This window comes from Lynx rufus, unplaced genomic scaffold (genome assembly GCF_022079265.1).
Source record: "Lynx rufus isolate CCGP_SWC_20201006 ecotype Redwood Valley unplaced genomic scaffold, mLynRuf1.p SCAF_17, whole genome shotgun sequence".
In the NCBI taxonomy this organism is placed as follows: Eukaryota; Metazoa; Chordata; class Mammalia; order Carnivora; family Felidae; genus Lynx; species Lynx rufus.
Window position 1 is genome coordinate 11,284,797 of NW_025814831.1, and position 18,486 is coordinate 11,303,282.

The 18,486-nt window shown below is 40.2% G+C and overlaps 1 protein-coding gene across 1 annotated transcript in view; it reads right to left on the reverse strand.

Moving 5' to 3' along the window:
- Window positions 1–4,181: 4,181 nt before the first annotated feature.
- Window positions 4,182–18,486, reverse strand: part of PPP4R4 (protein phosphatase 4 regulatory subunit 4) — a 103,364-nt gene continuing 89,059 nt past the window's right edge. Inside the window, exons 20-25 of the mRNA XM_047079866.1 lie at window positions 13,988–14,057; window positions 13,469–13,555; window positions 13,068–13,161; window positions 11,919–11,989; window positions 7,799–7,946; window positions 4,182–4,403 (exon numbers count right to left, since the gene is read on the reverse strand). Coding sequence (XP_046935822.1) covers window positions 4,379–4,403; window positions 7,799–7,946; window positions 11,919–11,989; window positions 13,068–13,161; window positions 13,469–13,555; window positions 13,988–14,057 — 495 coding nt within the window. The 3' untranslated portion in view covers window positions 4,182–4,378. The remainder of the gene's footprint in view (window positions 4,404–7,798; window positions 7,947–11,918; window positions 11,990–13,067; window positions 13,162–13,468; window positions 13,556–13,987; window positions 14,058–18,486) is intronic.

The window sequence follows — 18,486 nt, forward strand, 5'->3', positions numbered from 1 at the left end:
ACTGACAGCATAGAACCTGCATGGAATTCTCTAGAACCTGCATGGAATTCTCTCTCTCCCTCTCCCTGCCTCCCACCCCTGCTCACGTGCTCACGCTCTCTCTCGCAAAATAGATAATAAACATTAAAAAAAAAATCTCATCTCCAAGAAAGGAAAGCCCTTGCCCAAAGTCACCCACGTGGTGGGGCACGGCAGCCAGAGCCCTGTCTATGTTGACCCCTAACCCCCTGGCTCATTTCATTCTTTCTGCTTTCTACCTAAATCATCGATCTGAGTATTCAACTAAACAGGCAGCACGCATTCATTCCCCGTCGGGACCCATTTTGCTTAAACAGAACATAAGCATGGGCTTTGTCACAAAGTTAAAAGGAAAATAGCAAATACTGCCCCTCCCCCACCCCCCATTTTCTTAGTCATTTTCTGTTGCAGAGACAAGATATTTTAGGAGCAAATTCAGAGAACCATGGATAGACCTAGCGAATCTGGAATATTCAATGTGTCGACTAAATGCCTAATTGGATTTCCATCTGTTTGCTACCCAGTGTTGAAATATACCTAAAATTAATTTATTGTTTAGTCCTCTTGACTATGAATATAAATCAGAGTAACGTGAATTGTACTTAACGTAATACTATCAAGCAGCAGTCTAAAGACGGACTTTTCGTCATTCTAAAATCTGCAGGTTACATCATTCCTACATTCTTTCCAAAAGCACTGGGTGACACTTGGTAAATGGCCAGGCAATTCTAGGACCCAGAATGAGGCAAAAATAGAGGACTAACTCCAACTGATATTCTTAACTGACTCGCTAGTATTCTGTCATTCAAGTGTGTTTGTAGAAAAATAGTGGAAAGAGATATAAAAGGGAGTTAAAATGACTCCCTTTTAGAGAGGATACCTAGAAAATAAAGTCCGTGAGAACATAATAGCCTCTGAAATAAATAGGGCCAAACCCAGTTACTGAAAGCTTCATTATTATTGAAGGACTCCTACAATATGCAGCTCAAACTCCCCCCTCCTCTCCCCATGTGTTGAAAACAGTAACAGCATAATAATTATATCTAACACATTACCCTTAGAAGCAGAAAAATGGCCCTATTCCTTACTCCATAAAAACTTTTTTTTTTTTTTTGAATAATCCTGCCACACATATGCTTAAGAAATTCCTAAGACACTAGAGGTTTCAGCTTTTCCAAGGATCTATGTCTGGTGAAAAAATGCAGACCAATGAAAAATGCAATAGATCTTACAAAAAAATTTCACGGTTTCAACGCGGGGGGGGGGGGGGGAGGGCGGAAATCTGAACATTGTAACAAGGCTTCACTATATTTGAGTTGTCAGGTTTAAAAACTGTTCCCGCACAGACACATATACACACACACTCACCCACATTCACACGCGCTGTAACAACTGAGAACAGATTACTGAATTGATCCAATTCACTTTATCTTGACTGCAAAACTCCTACTCAAGCTGAAGAGCCTATTCTCCTTCAGTTTGAGTATTTCACATACGCCCACGACTGCAGGGCAAACGGATCCATCCTTCCACAGTAAGATGTCTGAACTCAGGCAGTCAAATAATGGAAATGATTTTCAAATGTGTATGAGGTTACAGAAGAACAACTCTCTGTGTCCTCTCTAATAAGTAAACTCCTTTTCAGCCCAATCTCCATTTCTGCCAGCTAAACCGAGTTCTATGGGTCTGATATTTCACTTGTAATGTTAACTAGTGAAATTTTAGAGCCTGTCCTTAAGAATGCAAGTTTCTAGGGGCGCCTGGGTGGCGCAGTCGGTTAAGCGTCCGACTTCAGCCAGGTCACGATCTCGCGGTCCGGGAGTTCGAGCCCCGCGTCGGGCTCTGGGCTGATGGCTCAGAGCCTGGAGCCTGTTTCCGATTCTGTGTCTCCCTCTCTCTCTGCCCCTCCCCCGTTCATGCTCTGTCTCTCTCTGTCCCAAAAATAAATAAACGTTAAAAAAAAATTAAAAAAAAAAAAAGAATGCAAGTTTCTAGGGGCGCCTGGGTGGCTCAGTCGGTTAAGCGTCCGACTTCGGCTCAGGTCATGATCTCACAGTTCGTGGGTTCGAGCCCCGTGTCGGGCTCTGTGCTGACAGCTCAGAGCCTGGAACCTATTTCAGATTCTGCGTCTCCCTCTCTCTTTGCCCCTTCCCTGTTCACGTTCTGTCTCTGTCTCAAGAATAAATAAACATTAAAAAAATTTTTTTTAAAAAAAGAATGCAAGTTTCTATAATTAAGAAGACAAGGGGGCCAGCCATCTCTGTATCACTACAGCTCCAGATGTCATACAACTGGTTTAAAAGATCTATTTGATGAATTGTTACCCTGAGAACTTTTACAAAGAGCATCAATTTTGCTTCTGGTGTAAATCGAGATATATGTGAATATTCGTAACTGTCACCAATTTGTTTTTTCACCCGCTTATTTCTTTTTAATTTATTTTTTTTACATATCTGTCCTTGGAAGTATAAGTTTAGCAGATATGTCAGTGGTTTTAGTAATCATGTTCTGTGGGAAAAAAAGAGTACTTCTGAAAGTAATGTTGATTAACCGTCTTAACTGACCGTTTAGTAAGTTGGACCAAGACCGCAGCTGACTTCTGCACACTCCTGACATTTACACGCAGTAGTGAGTTTTCTCTGGCAAAACACTTTACTCTTTTCCCGCATGCATGGTGGAAAATAAATCCCCTAACTCTGCTATTATTATTATGAGTCATTATTGAACAAATAAAGTGAAATTCTCCATTTTATTTAAAGCAACAGAGTCAATGCCGAGTATGAATCCAAGTGCAGGAAGAACGTGATTGGACGTCACACACCGCACACGTGCTCTCCTAGTCACGTAGTCAGGTTCACGTTAGAGATGCTAACAGAGGTCACGGTCGAAACAGTTACATGAGATCCACAAAGAATACTGAATTCACTGAGTCGATACTGTCCCGTCACTCAAACCTGGTTTTTACCCGATTTTTAATTCCTGACAAACTGAGGAGTTCAACAATTCCATTTACCTGACTGTCCTTAAGTGAAAGATATTAAGAATCACTAAAACTAGCTCCAAAGAGGTCATATGAAAGGAAAAGGGAAAATAAACGTCTGGGAGAAGTCTCACATTGAGTTGCTGCCCCCGGAGTAATTTATACTTGATGTTGGGGTGGTTCTCAGCCATTCCTTCAAAATGAACAGTCTTACTCTACTTAATGGTGGAATAAAAAAAAACTGCAGGTAAGTACTTAAAACTTTTCTCACAAACACAGGTATCTCATTAACCTATGTTTTATTTTGAGTCAATTCATTATTCATCATTTCACATTATAAAAAGTAACCACACGCGCGTATGCATTCACAAATTAGATCATCTTTATCATACATCAATGTATTTTAAAAAACAAATATTTTCTAATATCAATAGAGTTAGATGCTGATTGCATTTTGAAATAGGGAAGCTGACAATAGCTTCATACAGTAGATCTCAAGAACTGACATTTTAAAATTAAGAATTGTGTATGTTCCACAGGCAAATTTTGATGGGAATATTAGCATCAGTACAAATGAATGCTGTTGACGTAGCTTAAGCATGATAGCTTAGAATAACAGCTGATTCAAACTAGGTTCATCATTTTAAATTCAGTAAGGACAAGTACAATCTAAAGTGTAAACAAAGTATTTATAAAATAAATTCTTCTAGGAAATGAAATCATCAATCTATTATTTTTAAGGTAGTTGTACCTAAAGTTTTCAGAAATCTTTGTAGAATTTTCAATGCCAAATGGAAATCTCAGAACGTCCAGGAACAACACCGTCGCCACAACCGTGGGACCGATAAAATCGCGGCCAGCTGCTCATACCCTTTCCAGTGTGACTTTTCAATTGGGCCTGGAGATTTGTGAGAAAATGCAGTGCCTCTCTTACTCCCAAGGCCCCTTCAAGTGATCAGCTAAAGCAATTTCAGTTGATTTGGACTTTCATCGAATGTTTGAATGCTAAAACTCTAGAACAATTAAACAGCTGGTTTCCTGCACAGATGAACGCAGACTGGTCTCCTCTCTAGCAGTGCCTAAAGCGGACATCTAAAGTTGGTTTTCGTTGCACTTCACTATGACATTGGAATTCTGTAACCACATTATTACTCAAGAAATACATATTATATCACCTAGGGAATCTAATTTCAAATACGGAAAGTTTATCAACATCAGCTGCCATTATGGGTCTCTTCTCCATTCATCAACCAAAAACAAAAAAACAAAAAAACAAAACCAAAAAAACAAAAAAACGCCCCAGCCATTGCTTTAGCTTTTGTCCATCAATCACATTATCTCCAGTTGTCTTTCTTTTGCCTTCTTCATCAAGCGGATGATTTAAGGATTGGATTTTCTCGATTTTCTTTGTCAAGACAGAAAGAAGGGAGGGAGGGGAAGAGGCAGAAAGGGAGGGAAAGAGAGAGTGAAGAGAAAAAGAGAAAACATGAAAAACTGTATCCGTTCAATGTTTACAAAGTAAATAAGAAATGTAATTTACTTTAAATAAATCTAATATATGAGGATTCTGTTTAAACGAAAAAGAAATTCCACATTAAAGATTTCTTGGAACTATCTTTAATTACCAAATCCCATGCACATCTAACAAAGCATTCAATTCCATTCATACAGCTCTTCCTGCCTTTTTTTTTTTTTTTTTTTTTTTTTTTTTTGGTAGGACAACAGTGGAAATTAACACAGGCCCAAGCATATGAACTATCTGGCTTTAAAGGACATACGATACGACGCATCCCGATACCTCCTTCAAGACACTGGTACTCTGAAATACCAGATGTATCATCTCTAGGACACTGAAAAGCTGGAGAACGTACCGCATGGAATTTTTTGGAGAAGCAAAACTGAGATAATTAATACCTTCTGAGATCACTTCATAAGCTTTTTTTTTTTTTATTTTTTATTTTTTAGCGTTTATTTATTTTTGAGACAGAGAGAGACAGAGCATGAATGGGGGAGGGTCAGAGCCAGAGGGAGACACAGAATCCGAAGCAGGCTCCAGGCTCTGAGCTGTCAGCACAGAGCCCGACGAGGGGCTCGAACTCACGGACCGCGAGATCATGACCTGGGCCGAAGTCGGCCACTTAACCGACTGAGCCACCCAGGCGCCCCTTCATAAGCTTATTTTAAGGAAAAAGGAGTATTTTCATCCAGATGCAGCAACGGGCACCGAATTGTGGATAACACTTCACAGAAACAAGCCCGGCGTAGACACCAATCACCTGTTCCAGTCACGCGGCACTGTGCACTCGTGACAAAATGCAGACTAGAACATTCCACCAAAATACAGTTACGGATTTGATATCCAGCCTCCTGCTAAAAATGCAGCTGAAGGGGCGCCCGGGCGGCTCAGTCGGTTAAGCGGCCGACTTTGGCTCGGGTCATGATCACATGGTTTGTGAGTTCAAGCCCTGCTCCAGGCTCTGACAGCTGGGACCCTGAAGCCTGCTTTGGATTCTGTGTCTCCCTCTCTCCCCCACTTGTATTCTGTCTCTCAAAAATGAACAGATGTTAAAAAAATTTTTTTTAATAAATAAATAAAAAAGCAGCTATAATACCAACATTCCTCCTTCTTCAAAACATTCAGAAAAGAGGAGACACATGATGGGATTTTTTAGAGTGTGTCTCCATTTATTTTTTTAACCATCAATTATATAATTTGATTATGTAATTCTACAAATATAATTATATATATTGAGCAAGAGAAAATTCAGTCTATAAAAAGTAAAAACATGCTCAACAACGAAAGAACAGATAAAGACAGTAATCGGAAATAAAGGAGAGCTGGTATAAATATTAGCTTTTAGCAATCTTTACGTTAAAAAATGTCTATGGCATTTAGAAAAAGGAGTTGGGAAGAGAATGAATTACATTCTGCTCATTAAGTATGTTCTTCGATAGAAGAATTCTAGGGCAAGCTTTTGAGAGGAAGAGGGACTAGGCTGACAGACAGGAAGGACCGGGGCGCGAGAACTGGAAGAAGATACCTTAAGTGATGAAGCACGAGTCCACCCTCCCATTTCACAGATGGGCACAATGAGGCCCAGAGTGCTGAAATGAATTGTACGCAGTGGTTAGCTGCCACTGGAACCAGGGCACAAGGCTCCAGCTCCGTGCTCTCTATGGACCATTACCCTGTCCTGCCTCTGTCCTCAGGACTTCTACATGGAATTTCCATAGTATAATCGCTTGAGCAGTAATTGCTGGGGCAAAGAACATTCTCCATAAATAAAAGTACCCTTTGTATTAGTGCTACTAATCCGTAATATTAGTGGACGCCTGGGCGGCTCAGTCGGTTAAGTGTCTGCCCCTTGGTTTTGTCTCAGGTCATCATCTCACGGTTCGAGTTCAAGCCCCACATCGGGCGGCGCACTGACAGCACGGAGCCTGCTTGGGATTCTGTCTCCCTCTCTCTCTGCCCCTCCCCCGCCTGCTCTCTCTTTCTCAGGAATAAACAAAACTAAACTTAAAACAAAAACAAACCCTTTAATATCAGTATTACCTTTTCTATTTGCTATTGCTTTCTTCTATGATACAGTCCTACTCTTTGCTAGAGCTCCATTCAATAAATTTGTTCCTAAGTTTTAAATGAATTTTAAATACATCCATATTTGTATACATACCAGTGGCCAATTAAAATTTAGACTAAATTAAGATATAGTTCAGTTCCTAAATGGGACCAAAGCATGAAGTTTCTGCAAAAAAGATGCATTCGAGCAACTTCGTTAGAGAATATTCATGAATTCAGTGAGATACGCTTAAAAGGAAACCAGAGTCCTGGTTAAGGTCCATTCTACTCAGAAGGTCCAGGTGTCCTATATGAAAGAGTACACCTTAACGATCGTTTGGGCATCTGGGATGAATCTGTTCCACCTTGATGTGACCTCTCACCATGGAGATTTTTTTTTTTTTATTTTTTTTAACATTTATTTATTTTTGAGACAGAGAGAGATAGAGCATGAACGGGGGAGGGTCAGAGAGAGAGGGAGACACAGAATCCGAAGCAGGCCCCAGGCTCCGAGCTGTCAGCACAGAGCCCGACGCGGGGCTCGAACCCAAGGACCGCGAGATCATGACCTGAGCCGAAGTCGGACGCTCAACCGACTGAGCCACCCAGGCGCCCCAACCACGGAGATTTTTATAGTCTACTCTCCTAACTGTTTAAACTGAAAGTACCAAAGGCTTCCACAATTCAAACAACGGCTATAAATAGCGCACAGAAAGGAATCACAAAGAAGAACAGAGGCCCTTTCTAACCACCACACTGAAGGCCAGGTACAGTCTGTAGAAATCTCCAGTTTGCGGGACCCACAGCTCTGGATCACAGGCTGCAGTAGTATTTCTCCAGTGGCATTCGCTGTACCCACCTTTCGAAGCGCCGGGTGATTAAATACTGTGTACGTAAGCTGGCTGCTCGAAAGGGACGCGGTTAGCACCCAGTGTCTCCTCAGAGAAAAATCCCCTAAATGCAAACACTTCACGGAAAAATAAATGCGTCTCGGATATTAATGGGAGCCGTCTGAAGTTTCCGGCTGATTCCCTAAGGCTACGGTGTCTTTGCCATATATAAGTCATCTCACATAAAGTATCTGAGCCGACAGAGACGCACGTGACAATAACTCCTTTCAATTTATACCATTTCCTCACTGTGGACATTGTCTGTTGTTCGGAAAGCATTTAAGTGGGAAGGGAAGTGCCTGAGAAAAGCCTAGAATGGTACGCTTCGCACAGCACTGGAGTACTTACAAGGTAGCCTTTCGTGGTGGTGTCTCTTTGCTCCCACTGCTCTTTGGATCGACGGGGTTACCTGTCCCACGGGAGGTGCCCGGCAGGGAAGCGTTGGGAGAAAAGGTGGTTGGGGCACTACAGGCATTCCGAGTGCGGAATGAATCATCTGAAAGGAGTTCAAGTACAGTCAGACGTACTGAATAAGCAAAGAAAGAGGCTAACCTGGGGTTAATGACAGCTGACTTTTTTTCTTTTAAAATCAATTTTATCAAGATACAGTTTACGGGCAATAAACCACGCAGATCAAGGTCTGACAGACGTACACAGCCATGAAGGCATCGCCACCATCAAGAGGGAACCCTGTTGATCCCTACCTCCCACACTCTGGTCGCCCCGCCTCACACCGCAGGCAATCGGCCTCCTGTCACTAAAGGTTAGTTTGCATTTTCTAGAATTTTACGTAAATAGAATCATACAGTATTTCTGTCTTCTTTCACTCGGCACAATTCGTTTGAGATTCATCCTGGTTTTTGCGTGTATCAAGACTTCATTCCTTTTTATCGGTGACAGATACGCCATTGTATGGATATATCAAAATTTGCTTATACATTCTCCTGCTGATAGACATTTGGATTTTTTCCAGTTTTGACTATTACAAAGGAAGCTGCTATGAACAAGTGTGTACAAGTCTGTGTATGGATATACGTTTTGATTTCTTGCCAAGTAAAAGACTAGGACTGGAACTGCTGGGTCACATACCAAGTGCATATTTAACTGCATACGAAACCTCCAACTAGTTGCCCAAAGTGGTTGTACCATTCTGCATTTCCACCAGCAACGAATAAGCGTTCTGGAGAGTTGCTTTACATCCTCACACACACTTGATATTGTGAGTCTTTCTAATATTAGACATTTTACTGTCTGTGCAGTGGTTATCTCCTTGTATTTCTCACCCCTCATTGCTTTTTTTAAAAAAATTCAGAACTTTAAAGTTCTTTTTTTTTTTATTTTTTTAACACTTTTTATTTATTTTTGAGAGACAGAGACAGAGCACGAGCAGGGGAGGGGCAGAGAGAGAGAGAGACACAGAATCCGAAGCAGGCTCCAGGCTCTGAGCTGTCAGCACAGAGCCCGACGCAGGGCTTGAACCCACAAACCGTGAGATCATGACCTGAGCCAAAGTCGGACGCCTAACCGACTGAGCTACCCAGGTGCCCCTACAATTCAGAACTTTAAAAACATTTTTTTTAAATCAGTATTTTCTTGCTTTAATGTATTTGTCTGGGTCCTCGGTCTACACAATTTTTAACAAATGAATGAACAGTAACATATCATCTGGCATCAAGAAATGATTTACAGCATTAGCAATAACACGTTAATTTTTTCGTTACAAGAACCTATAAGCATTTTTAAAAGTGGAGAACACAAAAACAGTATGAACATAAAACTTATCTATAATACCATAATTCTAGCAACTGAAGCAATAGTCTTTAACCGTCCTAATATAATTTGCTTCAGTCTCTTTTCCCTTAGCAGGCTACATACGTGCACGCCTATGCATATAACTTACACAAATAAGGACCTCCTGTGCCTCCTATTTGATACCATACTTTGTGATTTCGTAAATCTTAACTATTTTTCTAGGTAATCAAGTGGGGTTTTTCTTCTTAAACATTTTAAGGAATGCACAGAATTCTATCCGTAAAACTTTTTTTTTTTTTTCATGTACAGTGGACACACAATTAGCTTCAGGGTACAACACGGTGATTCCTCTATGCGCTGTGCTGTATCCCTGCAAGTGTAACTGCCATCTGTCACCGTGCTACACTACTACAAGGCCGCTGATGATACTTCTGACTCTGTGCCTTGCTCACCCACCCCCCAAAGCCTGCACCTCCCACGCCCTTGCCCCCATCTTGCCCATCTCCCCCCCCGGGGCAAACATCCCATTTCTAGTGATCTGTCATGAAACAGTGAGATAAAATACATAAAATGTGGTAAAACATGTCACAGTGTGTACCTTGGTATGATGTGATGAAAATGGCACTTTACCTCTGTCACCCTTCCTCCAACCCACAACCTTAGTCTAATTGTAAGAAAAACATCAGATAAATTCTAATAGAGGGGCGTCCTGCAAAATATTTGGCCACTACCTCTCAAAACTGGGAATGTCACCAAAAACAAGGAAAGGCTAAGAAACCGTCACAGCTAAGGAAAGCCTAAGGTGAGCTGACAAGTGAATTTACGTCATGTTGTATGCTGGATGGGATCCTGGGTGGCTCGGTCGGTTGAGTGTCTGACTTCAGCTCAGGTCATGATCTCATGGTTCGGGAGTTCGAACCCCGCATGGGCTCTGTGCTGACAGCTCAGAGCCTGGAGGCTGCTTCAGATTCTGTGTCTCCCTCCCTCTCTGCCCCTCTCCTGTTCATATTCAGTCTCTCTCTTTCTCGCTCTTGAAAAATAAGTAAACATTAAAAAAAATTTAAATATGCTCATCTGAAGTCCTCTCCAAGAGGCTAGATGGGATCCATGCAAGTTTGAAGAACCACTTCTATATATATATATACACACACACACACACACGTATATATATGTATGTATATATATATATATATACACACACATGTATATATATGTATGTGTATATATATACACATGTATATGTATGTATGTATATATATGTATGTATATATATACACATGTATATATATGTATGTATATATATATAACATATATATGTATGTAATATATATATAATAAAAGTTCACAAACCCTTAATGTTCCCTTAGTATCTCCTAAAGAAATCGCTGACTTGCAAAGATAAAAGTAATGAATAGTTTTATTATTTATGGCCCTCACTTCAAGAAGCATTGGTAATTTTAGTTCAACACGTTTCTGCTATCAAATTCTTTCAGGTTTCTTATGCTACTCATAGTCTACTATATATACGGTATATGAATATCAGTGCTTTAATATTGGGACTATTTTCTCTTCTGGCAAATGAAAACATACTGTTTACAGCCAGTGGGTGTACATTCTTCATGAGAATAAAAAACACATAGTAAGAGGAAGACAGAATACTCAAAACACAACCTGAAAAGGACATGTGACCCAACTTTTAAAAGTTTCTGACCTCTTGAGTCGATTTGCTATTCCTCACACTAAAAAATTACCATAGCTCAATAACTTTCAGCCAGTATTTCTAAGGCAAAAAGTTACAACTATACAGTCATTAGCAATTTTTTGCAATATATCTTCCCTTATCCATGGTATCACTGTGTTCTATTATATAAGACAGAGGTAAGCAAACTACAAGTCTGTAAGCCAAATCTTGCCCGCTGCCTGTTTTTGTAAATAAAACTTTATTGGAACACAACCATACCTATCCATCATGTACTGTTTATGGCTGCTTCTACTCAACAGTAGAGTTGAGTAATTGTGACAGAAACCAATTTGGCCAAGAAAGCCTAGAATATTTACTATCTGGCCCTTTACAGAAAAAGTTTGCTGACCCCTGGTATAAATATTCAAATATGTAATATTGTAAATGTTTGGCTACATATGATCCACCATGAAGCCCTACTCTTTTTAGCTTCTTTAAAAATCACTGCAAAACTTTTCATCTGTGCCTCAGGAGGGCCTCAGACTACGGAAGAACCTACTCGATTATTGCCCTTTCTTTCTTTCAAAAGTATTGAACTCTGGGGCGCCTGGGTGGTTCAGTCAGTTAAGCATCTGACTTTGGCTCAGGCCATGATCTCTCCATCTATGGGTTTGAGCCCAGCGTGGGGCTCTGTGCTGACAGCATGGAGCCTGGAGCCTGGTTTGGATTCTGTGTCTCCCTCTCTCTCTGCCCCTCCCCTGTTCATGCTCTGTTTCTGTCTCAAAAATAAACAAACATTAAAAAAAAAATTAAAAAAAAAATAAAGTATTGAACTCTGAGTCTTGACGGTGAAAACAAAATGGCATAGTCAAGAATTTTCTCAGTTGCTAGGGAAAAGTTTAACCATTTAGGCCTTTGATAAAGATACAAGTTTAGGGGGAGCACTGTCTCCAGAAATAAAGAGGTCATGTAAAGAAAACAGTAATTCATTAAATTTAGCAATTATTTTTTTAAAGAGCTCAGATTTCTACTTACCAGTTAGTGAAACCACAGAAGTCTTTCCTAACCCTGAGACGGAAGGTGTATATCCTACTGTAGAACTTTTGCTAGAAAAGAACGTGAACTGGTTTAAAATACAAGAACATGGCTTCTGTCACCCTAGTCATTAGGCACTTGGTCTTTCTAAATCTCTTTTAACGCTTTCCTCTACCTCTGGCGGAAGCACAGTTGCTACTTTTACTTCTCAATTTATTGCTTACCATGCCTCACAACAACTATTCTTTCTGTACCTTAAAAGCATCTCCTGAAACTTGCTACAGCAGAATCGGTTTTTCTTTCGATGCTCAACTACGACAGCTAATACGGATACAATTTTCCTGGAAATAATTTCTCTTCAGTTGTAATCTCTTTGGCCATCTCAAGATCACTCTATTGATTAGGAAGTCCAGATAGATCTATTGAGAACATCCAAAAACGTAGCTGAAAAGGTAGAGTAAGCTATCTTTCACAAAAGAAAGACATATCTTTCCCATGCCATGTTATCTTTCTTGACAGATGCTTTTAAAGACATTTACGTTGACTTAAAGTTACTTTCATTGATGGATACGCGGCTCTTACATACTGTATGTGTACAACATTTATAAAAAGTCAGGGTCGCGGAATTTATGCTGACTCTCTCCTCGTCTTAACTGTTGATCATTCAGTGCGTGGGGCCAAAGGGGAAACTAGACACTCATCTATCGTCAGAAGAATTGTTGTGATCACTTTGCCACAAAAACACACTAGTGCTTCTTTACAGAAGGAAACAGTATCAACAGCAAATGGACGTCCACCTCTACTTAGCAAATGGGACACATCCGCAGCCACTTAGAAGTTGAGTGGTGCATATGACAGACAGAGCACCGCCTCCCTCATAAAACAGCGTATGGATTCCATGATGCTATTATACGGCACCGTGGCAGAAAGTCCTCCTAGAATGCCAGAATACCCATTGTTATACAAACTGGCAGGCTACAATTTTTTTCATATAAAATCTTTACAGAAGAACCCTTACAATCTATTGACCTATTAAAAAAAAAACAAAAGTAACCCTCATTTTATATAGTGTAAATATTTCACGTAAGTAAAGATAGGTAACTAGCAAAATCAAATTGGGTTAGAACACGAATAGCTGACATGCCATACCTAGCACACTTGTCTAAGTTGCCGTATTTCGCATGAAAAGCTTGATTATTAAAAGACTGGCTTCGGATCAGTTTGGATTTCTTGATTTCTTTGCCTGGAGTAAAAAGCAGAAGGAAAACGCAGCTGTTCAGTTCATCCTTGGCTGCCCTACGCCCATCCCCCGGCCAACTCCCCCCGCCCCCGCCCCCTTTCGTGAGGCACGGATTTGTCCAGCTTCCTTTCCTCGGTTGAGCTAACTGGAGTATCTCTTACCCCTACTGCTCAGCAAGAACTCCCAAAACACTGAATGATAGAAGGTAAAAGGTGTTTTAGAATAATACATCTCCTCTAGTGGCGTGGCTTTCCCTGTAACTGATTTTATAAAAGGGGAAAAGGAGACACAAAAAGAGGCTGTTTCGTACTTGTCGACGGGGTGCTGGTTCCGGAGGGTCCGGGAACAGAGATGGGGATGCTCTTGGGCAGAGTCGTCGGTGTCTTGGTGTCTCTACCTAAAACAAACTCTGTTTTAAATGCTGTAATTTCCTCTGAGCTCCTAATCTCCATAAGCACGCAAGACAACACAGAGAGTATGTGTCCTACTAGCTAAGAAGCGCTCTTTCCCAAATATGCTGCATTTATATATCTACATATTTCAATCTCAGCTGTCCAGTGACCGATTTCACAACAGCACTGCTGTTGTCAGACTTTAAGTTTCCCTGTGAAGGATCTGGACCTTCACACGGACTCCCAGCATTTACTCATGTGTTCCTAAACCGGTGCCACATGAAACAGCCAATGTTTGAAAACTACCTTTTAAAAAAATGAGAGAAAGTGGACCAATTTTCTGTCTCAAACTCTGAAAATCGGCGTGGTCTGTCAGCACACCAGGACGCGACACCAAGCGTGTAACTTAGCGGTTGAGACATGGGAAAACTACTTACGTTTCTTTTCAAAGCTTTTCTCACTCAGGGGCCTCCCATCGCTCTGTTGCTTCTCTTTCTCTAATTGTTCCTGTTATCAAAACAGTGTGTTAGCAGGAAATGGTAAGCATAAGTAGATTGATAAAACTCTTCTTTTATCTTTTTTAAGGTTTATTTATTTTGAGACAGAGACACAGGAGGGACAGAAAGAGAGGGAGAGAGAGAAGCCCAGGCAGGCTCCACGTTTAGCACAGAGCCCGATGTGGGGCTCGATCCCACAAACCGTGAGATCATGACCTGGGCAGAAATCAAGAGCCGGACGCTTAACCAACTGAGTCACCCAGGTGCCCCAAACACTCTTCTGAGAAATTACTCCAAGCATTACAGATACAAATACAGTTCACAAAAGTGCCTTAGCAAAGAATTCTCTTTCCAAACTACTGTCTGAAGAAGTCAAGGTTCTTTCAGATTTGAGTTCTTTCAACAGGTACAGAATTGTGCCCTGGGAGGTCTGTCAAGCTAAAACAATGAGTTTAGTATCATTGTTATAATGGGCCTTTCTCTTCTAGAAGGTATGTACCAAATCTCATTGGCAAAATGTTGCTTATTAATGGTCATCTCCATTTCTGATGGCTAAGTGGCAAAGTAATACTTGTCTTTAAAAGACTGAGAGAAAAAGAAATGGTGTGTTGGGATATTTTTTAATGGTTTACTGAAGTATAACATATGTAAAGAAAGTGAAGAGCTCAGTGAATTTTCCCAAAATGAACACATATAACCACCTTCCAGAGCCAGAAACAAAATGTTACCAAAACTCAGTTTCTCCCCAAAACAGAACAAGGAGGCAGGAAAATCAATAAACATGCCAAGTTCTGAGCAAACTTAGCATAACTGACATGTAGAAAACACTACACCCAGGGTACCTGGCTGGCTCAGTCAGAGGATCTTGATCTCGGGCTCAAGAGTTCAAGCCCCACACTGAGTGTGGAACCTCCTTAAAAGTCAAACAAAAACCAAAAGCCAAAAGACAACACTGTGCTCGGCAACTGGAGAACACACATTCTTTCCGATTGCACATGTAATGAAAAGCAGGGAGAAACCAGACAACAGATTAAAAAATTTCTTAGAACCGGTCTCCATAAAAAAGAACCAAATGGAACCCTCGCAGTGCAAATGAGATGTGTAAAACTGAAAAACAAACGTCATTAAGTGGGTTGCAAGTAGTGTTGGCTACTTTCCCCACCTTTTCCTCGATTATCTTGGTCACATTAGTCACAGCTGGCTTCGAGTCCGCTAACTCCAATGCCAGGATCACCTGTGGCTCTTCTATTGCCTGATTTTTGTCTTGGGTTCAGCTCACTGAGTTCTAAAACTCAGCGTTTAGAGCCTGCTTATGCTCTGAGTTTCTACTGCCGGCCATCCTGAACTGTAATCTTTGTCTCCGAAGGCTGCTGAAGTCATGCACTTGCTTTTTCAGATCTCCACTGAAGTGTTTAATCTCACAGAACAATTCTCCACAGGGAGCAAATATAAGGAAGAAGTCAATGGGAATTTGAGAACTGAAAAATGCAGCACTGGGAATAAAAACACTGGATGGGCTCAGCAGCTCAAAGAGGACAGGAAAAGAGTCAGTGGCCTTGAAGACGCATCAACGGAAGTTATTCGCTCTGAATAACAAAGTGTAAGGAAAGAAAAAAAAAAAAAGGAACAAAACCTCATGGACCAGTGGGGCAAGATCAAAAGATCTAACATCTGGGACCGAAGACCCAGAAGTAGAAGAGCGAACACATACTTAAATAATGGCTCAAACCTTCGCAAATTTGGGAAATGATACACGTTTACAGATTCGGAAAGCTCAGCAAATCCAAAACAGATAAATTTGAAGTAAATTATGCCTAAACACATCAAAAGCAAACTGCTGAAAACAAAGCATAAGAGGAAAGACATCTTCAAAGTAACCAGAGGAAAGCAACATTACACACAGAACGATAATCCAAAAGAGAGCTAATATTTTATCAGATGCTATGGAGACCAGAACGCATCTTTAAAGCACAGTAAGAGAAAGGTTGTCAACCCCGAATGCCATATCCAGTGAAAATGGCCTTCAGGGGCAAAGGCAAAAAAGAATATGTTTCAGGTAAGGGAAAGCTAAGAAAATATGCCACAAAATACCTGCCCCCCCCCCCAAGAACAACCAAAGCCAGTTCTTCAGGCCAAAGGGAAAAAAATAGCAGAGGGAAGTTCAGACGCCTAGCAATGAATGAAGAGTACTAGAACTGGTAAAAATAAGAAAGTAAACACAGGAGTTTACTCTCTTAAATTCTTCAAAGATACAGATCACAACTTAAAGCAAAGATTATTACACTGACTCGTGGGGCTTTCAATACAAATATAATTCACGTAACAACTGTAACATAAAGGGCAGAGAGCTCTGTATCATTGTTGAATGAATTAGTACACTATTAACACTTAGTAGACCTTAAAGGGTTAAGTGTATCGTAACCTCTCGATGAAACCACCAAAAAACAATTCAAAAAAAAAAAGAAAGAAAGAAAAGAGAGAGACAGAGAAAGAAAGGGGAAGGAGAGACAGAACACCAACCACTAAGGTAAGAATGAAACAGAAGTTATCACCATGGATCGTATATATATATTAAAAGAATAATATAAGAGTATAAACAACTTTATGGGAACAAATTTGACAGCTCAAATTCTGGGTATGGGAAGCAAATTATCAAGTTTACAAAAGAAGAAATAAAAAATCTGAACAGCTTTGTATCTATTAGTAGTTGAATCAATTACCAAAATTCTTTTCAAAATTAAAAACTCTGGGCCTTGATAATTTCACTAGTGAATTCTATCAAACACCCAAGGAAAAATTAAAACCAATTTTATACAAACTCCATCAGAAAACAGAGGAATTAAGAGGAAGTGGTAATACTACACATTTCATAAGGCCCACAACTGTAATATGAAACTTAAAAGTCCCAAAAATGACAAAAAAGGAAATTATAGACCAATTTCACTGTGAATAGAGATGCAAAAGTCCCTTTAAAAACTAGCCAAGAATCCAACAATAGAGAAAAGGATAATACATCATCATCAAGTAGAGTTTATCCCCCAAATACAAGATTGATTTAGCATTTAAAAACCCAAGGTAATTTGGGGTGCCTGGTTGGCCCGCTTGGCTGAGCATCCGACTTCAGCTCAGGTCACGATCTCTTGGTTCATGAGTTTGAGCCCCGCGTCAGGCTCGCCGCATGTCAGTGCGGAGCCTGCTTTGGATCCTCTGTCCCCCTCTCCCGCTGCCCCTCCCCCACTCGTGCTTTTTCACTTAAAAAATAAACATTTAAAAAAAATAACAATAGGGGCGCCTGGGTGGCGCAGTCGGTTAAGCGTCCGACTTCAGCCAGGTCACGATCTCGCGGTCCGTGAGTTCGAGCCCCGCGTCGGGCTCTGGGCTGATGGCTCGGAGCCTGGAGCCTGTTTCCGATTCTGTGTCTCCCTCTCTCTCTGCCCCTCCCCCGTTCATGCTCTGTTTCTCTCTGTCCCAAAAAAAAAAATAAATAAACGTTGAAAAAAAAAAATAACAATAACTAAAAATAAAAAAAATACAGTGGCTTAACAGGATGAGAGTAAGCAAACATCATTTCTATATATGAAGAAAGAACATCTGACAAAATTCAATAATTCATAAAAACCCTCAGCGGACTAGATATAGGAGGCAACTTCCGCAATTTGATAAAGGGCACCCACATAAAACCTCTTGGTAACATCATGCCGAATGGTTAAAGATAGAGCTATTTCCCCCTAAAATCTGTAAAATGACAAGGGTGACTGCTCCTGTCACTTTTATTCAATTGGAAGTGTTTCGTTATACTGCAGGTCCTAGACTTTGCAACCAGACGTAAGAAATAAAAGGCATAAACACTGAATAGAAAGAAGTAATCTTGTTGTACCTAAAGAGGATATAATGGCTCATGTAGAAAACCCTATTAAATCGAAAAAACAACTCTAGAACAAATACAAGGTGAATATATAAAAATCAACAGTAATTGACAGCAGTGAAATTCTAGGAAGTAAGATTAAAAATTATAATTCCATTTATAATAATGCCAAAAACCATAATATTCCCAGAAATAAATTGAACATAAGACCTCCTTTAACTCTACACTTAACACTACCAAAATTACATGGAAAAAAGTAAAGATTAAATAAATGGAGTGGTAGACAATGTTCAGAGATCAGAAAATTCATTGTTAGGATAATTAACACAATTCTAACAAAAATTCCAGCGGGCTTAAAAAAAAAAAATTCCAGCGGGCTTTTTATGTAAATGGATAAATTGATTCTAAACTTTATATCAAAATGCAAAGGGCCTAGATTGGTCAAAGCAATTAAAAAAGAACAAAGTTGAAAAACTTAACCTACCTTATTTCGAAAATTACTATAATGTCACAGTGATAAAGACAGTTTGGAATTGCCAAAAAGATAAATGTGTAAATCAGTGGAACAGAATAG